Source organism: Schistocerca serialis, chromosome 3 (genome assembly GCF_023864345.2).
Source record: "Schistocerca serialis cubense isolate TAMUIC-IGC-003099 chromosome 3, iqSchSeri2.2, whole genome shotgun sequence".
NCBI lineage: Eukaryota > Metazoa > Arthropoda > Insecta > Orthoptera > Acrididae > Schistocerca > Schistocerca serialis.
The window spans coordinates 309,422,908-309,430,189 of record NC_064640.1 but is presented as its reverse complement, the minus strand read 5'-3'; the positions used below and the strand labels follow the sequence as shown (position 1 = coordinate 309,430,189).

General features: G+C 41.4%; 1 protein-coding gene across 1 annotated transcript; it reads left to right on the top strand.

Annotated features, from left to right (window-relative positions):
- Window positions 1-342: 342 nt before the first annotated feature.
- LOC126470799 (uncharacterized) lies at window positions 343-6,855 on the top strand. The gene is made up of 5 exons (XM_050098810.1): window positions 343-418; window positions 1,042-1,113; window positions 1,228-1,446; window positions 1,569-1,840; window positions 6,754-6,855. Exons 1-5 carry the CDS (start codon window positions 343-345, stop codon window positions 6,853-6,855), a joined length of 741 nt encoding a protein of 246 aa, XP_049954767.1.
- The last annotated feature ends 427 nt before the right edge of the window (window positions 6,856-7,282 follow it).

Below are 7,282 nucleotides of genomic sequence, written 5' to 3'. Positions count from 1 at the left end.
TTCCAAAATACCGTCACCAACCCCCCCCCCCCTCCCGCCTACGTATACGCGCTAGACATGAAATGTTTTCATAACACCGTCACCTTTCCAAAGCATCGTTAGTCGACAAGGTCGCACGCAATGTATCCGGCATGTGTTGACTCTCTAGTCTTTATTACCGGCTCGGGGTTGTGACATAGAGAAAGAGTTAGCGCCATCTCTCTCTATGTCGCAACCCCGCGCATACATACACGCGCTAGGCAGGACCTATATAAATCAATGCCCGACCTACCTCACTCTCACGCTGCTCGTATACTTCATTCATCCAATACTTGTCACGTCTTCGTAATTAAACGTGTAAAAATGAAACTATCACGAACCGCCAGTGACAGCAGCAGCAGCAGCAAACGTGCTCATGTGGACGAAGTTCCATTCCCTGGTAAGTACATTTTCAGAATTCTGATATCTACATCCTTTAACTCTGTGTATGAGTGCTACATATCTTTTATAATGCTCTCTATAAACATCGCTCCTCCACTTGTTCTGTGTGTGTTCCGGCTTACGTTTTTTACCCTTTTGAATCTCTCTCTCTATAAAAATTGCTTATCCACGCCTTTTTTTTACCTCTAACTTGGGTGTCTGAATCTTTTATTTTAACTGTTACATTTGTTTTGTACTGCTCTCTATAAATATTGTTCATCCACGTGTTGTATGTTACGTGTTATACCCGTTTTCGATCTCTCTCTGTAAAGTTTACTAAGTCTTTTAACGGATTCTATGTTTATGTATGTGTTAAGTCTTATAACCGTTTTGGACATCTCAATGTAAAGAATGACTTTCCACATGTTGTATGTGTTATAATTAATTTACCGTATCCGCTATGAAGATAGAGCTTCCACGTGTTGTGTATCTGTTATATTCGTTGTGCAGTGCTCTTTGTAAATATTTCATTTCGTTCCTTTTTTTTAAATTTGCTGGTCCGCTTATTTCTCTATCACTTAACTGAAAGCACACTTCCCTTTCCATATGCGATATTATATTCAGTATTCTCCATCTTTCTAGATTTCTTCCAGCAAATCTTGGTTGATCTAGACAACCAGATCGAGATGGAAAGGGCTCAAGCGCAGCTCGAATGTAAGTACATTTATAATACAATCATACTTCTTAAACTTAAATAATTTCATCTAATATATACCCGTTTCCTGATTGTATACATTTAGTCCTCATAAGCCGGTCTTTTCTTTGTAGATGCGCCTAATTCAGAATTCGGTTCAACCACCCAAAACGTTCAAGGAGGCGACGGTAGCGTTCAAACGGCGCCCGCCACACAGGACACTCAGTCTTTAGAGGAGGAGGAGACCAACCTGCCTGACCCGTTTGAGGAGGAGATCAACCTACCTGAGTGGTTTGAGGATCTACTTGATTTTGGCAATGAGTTGCTCAAACCATGGAGTCAGAGCGGAGAAGGTGAATAATTTTGAACATTAACATTCCTTCACATAACCACCATTATCTACTCTTATTGTTATTATTTATCGCTCTTTTAAATATAAATCACTAAATTAATTTTTTCCTTATTTATCTTACAGGTATATCACACGGCGTAGGCCGTGTTCCTAGAGCGGTGGTTGCGGGGGCGGGACTCGGGCGCACCGAACCGCAAAGACACGCCGCGCCTTGCGTAGCCCCTATAAGGGCTTCGCGGGAGGCGGATGCAGAACACGCACCAGCTCCTCCTCCAGCGCTGTCGCAACCGTTTGGCTGCGCAGCCCGTCCGCCATCGCCACAGCCTGGCCCTTCAAACCGGCTGTCACCCCCTCCTCCTCTAGAAGCAGCAGCTCACCGCCGCCGCCCACGCAAGGTATGCGTTCCGAGACGTATACCTCTCCCCGCAAATGATGATGATGATTACGATCACCCATCACCAGCCCATTCATCTATCGGGTGGACTCCTAGTTGTAGCAACAGTAATAATAGTAATTTCCTTATGGCTAGCGGTAGTTCTCTCACCCGTCCTATCGATAACGAAGTCGATCAGAATAACGGCGTAATGACTCCCTTAGAATACTCAGCAGTTGCTAGAGCGTTTGAGGGGCGAATCTCTTTCACCAGAATTGAGAATCCAGGCGGGAGGTATTTCGATCCTGTAAGGTTTTTGGAGGCATGCCTCCCCGTCTTGGAGACCGAGCTCCTCAAACTCTTAGAAGATCCGGAATTTAACGCCTTTAAATGCAGTGCTGTGTTATGCTGTGAACTGAGTCACCCCCCTAAACATCAAGGTGACGCGGAGACGGCTACTCTGCATTATATATGGGGTGACAATGGCGTTATTTCTCGGAGCACATCGATTGCTGAGTGGTATCGAGAATCCACCTTGAGCGCTATTATGGCCCGATTTTCCGAGATGGAAGTACGTGGATCAGCTAAAGCGCTCAGCAGTATACCACACCTCGACATCCATATACATGTCTATGATCCAATGAATGGAGGGTCCAGTTATATTAAACTCCCTATAGATATTGAGAAAAAGCAGGCGTGCATTAATGTTCAAAATAACTATGATAATGCGTGTTTTGCATGGTCAGTCCTGGCTTGCGAGAGAAATTACAATTACAAACATCATCCCGAGCGTCCCAGCAGTTACAAAGTCAAAGATATTAAGAGACAGTATAACTTTGACGGAATAGAGTTCCCTTTAAGAATCCAGGACATACCTAAGTTTGAGGCTCAGAATACCGCAATATCGGTCCACGTTTATGGCCTGGAGAAGAAAAGCAAGTCAGATGAGCAGAACAAGCATACAGTAGTAGGCCCCCTCCATTTCTCAAAATTTGCAGGTGAACGAGAGTTGCATGTCAACATGCTGCTCTTCTCCGAACGTGATAATTATCACTACGTCTGGATGAAAGACATGTCCCGACTCATTTCCTCCCAGTTAAGTAAAAATGATCATAAACGACATATTTGTATAAGGTGTTTGAATTATTTTTCATCTCAAGAGTTATTAGCGACACATCTATTAGATTGTGCATGCAAGGACCCGGTACGTGTTGTTATACCCACTGAGGAAAATAACTTCATTAAATTAAAAAATGCTCACCACCAGCAGCGTTGTCCTTTTGTTGTGTACGCCGATTTTGAATGCTTGCTGGCTCCTATTACTCGTTGTGAAGGGAATCCCTTAGCCTCACACACAACCTTCACACAAAAACAAGTACCTTATGCGGCTGCGTTCCAAGTTGTATGCGCATATGATTGTAAACTTAATAGCTATCAGTCTTATGTAGGGAACGACCCGGCGGTTTGGCTTCTCACAGAGCTTGAAAAACTTTCTTGGCAAGTTCACAAGCTCTACAGCATCAATATTCCCATGACCAAATCAAAGGAAAATGATAACTTGTATGAAAAGGCTGTTAATTGTCATATTTGCGGGCTGGTCTTAGATAGAAAAGCGGAGACTCCTCGTAGAGACCATTGTCATCTTACGGGTAAGTTCCGCGGTGCAGCCCACAATGCATGCAACTTGAAGTATCAGTTACCTACACACATACCCGTCTTTTTTCATAATATGAGCGGGTATGACGCTCATTTTCTCGTTGAGCACTTGGCTAAGTTCGGTATGAAGAAGGATCAGGTCAATATCCTGCCTGAAAGTGTTGAAAAGTACATTTCTTTTTCAAAACGAATGACGCCGAAAATTACGCTCCGCTTCCTTGACTCTCTACGATTTATGCAAACTTCGCTCCAGAAACTGGTTGAGACTTTACCTCGGAATGATATGCATATCACTCGATCTGCATTTACCGATGAGGAAAAGTTTCAACTTGCGACGAGGAAAGGAGTTTTCCCGTACGAGTATCTTGAAACCAGGCTTCCCGACATAACTTCTTTTACCAGTACTCTCACTGGCGATACCATAACTATCACAGATTATGAGCATGCCGTTAATGTCTGGCAGGAATTCAACATCCCCAATTTGGGAGAATATGCAAGGTTATACATGGACACGGACGTTCGTTTGCTTGCAGATGTTTTCGAAAAGTTCCGGAGTGTATGTATGACCACGTACTCTCTGGACCGTGCCTTTTATTACACGGCACCTGGGTTGTCCTGGGACGCTATGCTAAAAAAAACGGATTGCAACATTGAACTTTTGACTGATGCTTCAATGCTTCTATTTTTTGAGCGAGGGATCCGCGGCGGACTTTGTCAATGTGTTCACAGACACGCCAAGACAAATAATCCGCGGATGGGTGTCGAGTACAACGCATCCCTTGATTCTAGTTACATTTTGTACTTAGATGTTAACAATTTATATGGGCATGCTATGAAGCAACCGCTGCCGGTTGCCGGGTTCCAATGGGTGCCTGAAGACGAATTGAAGGGATTAGGTGGACAGATAATGGGTCTTGCGGCCGATTCTGATGTAGGGTATGTGCTTGAGGCAGACATCGCGTACCCTAATAATTTGCATGGAGAGACAAGCGACTTGCCGTTATGTCCAGAGCAACAAATTCCACGAGGAAGCACCATCCCTAAACTGATGGCCACTGTTGGGGATAAGCAGAGATATATTATTCATTATCGTAACCTCCAGCAGTGTCTCAGATTAGGAATGGAGCTCATTAAAATCACCCGGGCAATCTCCTTCAAGCAATCCCCCTGGTTGAAGGAGTATATTGAACTAAACACCGAAAAGAGGGCGGTCGCGAGTAATGATTTTGAAAAAGACTTTTATAAATTAATGAATAATTCCATTTTCGGGAAAACTATGCAAAATGTAAGAAATGAACGCGATATTGTTATTAGAACCGCATGGGAAGGGCGTTACGGCGTGAGAAAATGTATAGCCAGGCCAAATTTTAAGCGTGCCACCATCTTCAATGAAAACTTTGTTGCTGTGGAGATGTCGAAGACTGCAGTAGAGTTTATGAAACCCATCTATTTGGGGATGTGTAAACTCGATATCTCCAAATTCTACATGTACCGATTCCACTATGAGTTTGCGAAACCTCATTTCGTAGATCCAAAATTACTTTATATGGATACAGACAGCTTTATTTACTGGATCAAGAACTGTGATCCATATGAAGTAATTAGGTGCAATGGTAAAGAATTCGACACCTCTTCTTATGAGATCAATAATCCTTATGGTATTGTTCCACAGAACAAGAAGGTTATCGGTCTCATGAAAGACGAGTCGAATGGTTTACCAATTGTAGAGTTTGTGGGACTGAGATCGAAAATGTATGCATATCGCACAGTAGACGAGAGCACTCTGAGGCGGGCAAAGGGTGTTAGACGGATCGCGTCTCGTACGCTTACGGTCGAGGACTATTTGCAGTGCCTGTACGGTCGTAGCGTTGAAGGCGCTCATCCACACATGGTTCAACAAACTAGCATTCGATCACGAGCTCACGAGGTGTACACTGTGCTGCAGTCTAAAGTCGGACTGTCTCCTCATGACGATAAAAGAGTCATTTGTGAGGATGGGGTGGGAACCCTCCCATACTCACACTATTTACTTGAAACGAAAGTAGGGGTGGGGGACTCTGGTTGAGTGATAGAGAGGGAATGAGCGTGTGAATGTTATGAATGTGGGCTATGCGTGGAAATAGTATGGCTCTTTTATCATAGTGTAAATAGTTGATGAGAGTGTTTTGTTGCGTGTATCAGTTTGCGTGCTTCCATACATGTCTGAGTGTGCGAATGAGCGCGAACTTGTGTTAAGTGTGTGTGTGTATGTAAATATAATCATTATTTTTTCAAAGAAAATCATAATAAATAAAATAGTCTTTATATCTACATATTGCTGACCATTATTAATATATATATGAAAAGGCTATAAATTTAGCCAATTAACTTCTGTATGAACAAAAAAAAATAATAAAATTTTCTCACTTAATATATCCATCACATCTAGTCATTATAGAGCTTACATTTTAGTTTGTAAGTTTCACCTACCGCTAGCCACCCAGTCAGAACTAGTTTTTAAGTGTATGAGTTACACTAATTAAATTCTTTCTATATGTTCAATTGCTTGTTCTAGCGGAAAATGTTTCTAGACGTCCACTTTAAAGAAAAATATATATGTTCACCTTGTTCTTGTAGTTGAAAATCTTTAAATCGACTTACTTGGAAAAAAATATATCTTCAATTTGTTGTTGTTCTTTTCGAAAATGTTTAGAGCCATTGACTTGAAGCAAATAGGTTTGGTATTAATTAAAAGTGCTTTGTTTTTCTGGTGGAACTTCATTAGCGATATTAGTTACTTTGTAAGATAGGGTAGTACCTCTGCATTAGCTTTAAAATTATATATATAATTTATCTGAAGAGAATGCTTATATATATTTCTTAATTATCTAAAATTGTTAAAAAAATTATCTAAAAAGATGTGGAATTTCAGATTTTTGGTTAAAAACCAATCTTATATCTGTAAACTCATATTTATATATAATGTGAAAAATGTTAAATTCTGAATTCAATAATAAACTCAGTTATTTCCTTCTAAAAAAATGTTGTTATTATTTGATACCCTAATAATGATTATTCTTTTTATTAAAAATATTATAAATTTATTTATGTGTGTATGCAGAATACGTACATACAGCCACATCGCACTGCATAAAGTTATAAGGTTTCCTGCTTTTAATCACAAGTGCCGGACCTCTGCTAGTTGTCACGAACGCACACAGCCCACTGCAGCGCTATCTCTTACAGTCCTACGTCAACAGATACTTTAGAGATCGTAATCTGACGCATCGCTTTCCACAGCGGCCGCGAGGCCGGCAACTGGTGCAACCCCCTACCAAGCGTCAGCGGCTGCGCGTGTCTGTCGATTTCGACGGAGACCGCGAGATCGGCATCCGCGCCTAACTATGACAGTAGGCTCATTCCACGTCAAAGGCCGGGGTATATGTCTCTCTCGGACAGTTCCCTTCATCTACAATATAAAAAGAATAAACTTACAATACTAGGGACGTTGGATGTCATAGAAAGAAAAAACACTCAATCTTATAAATTGTTATTTATTTCTAATAAAAGTGAAAAGTAATTTTACATTCTCATATGCAGATACAAAAGCACTTTTTTGGTAATCGTTCTTCAGTCGATGGATGGATGGACATCCGTACCATTCAAGGTCTTGAATAGATGCAAATTTAAATATTTGACGCATCCAGGAGGTTTTGTCCTTTCCCTTCACGTAAACGATGGTGTCCTTGTGATCGAATAATTTAAGTGCGATCACCACATCTTTATAGGGTATGCCGGGATCATCCCAGTGAATTCCATGATAAAAATT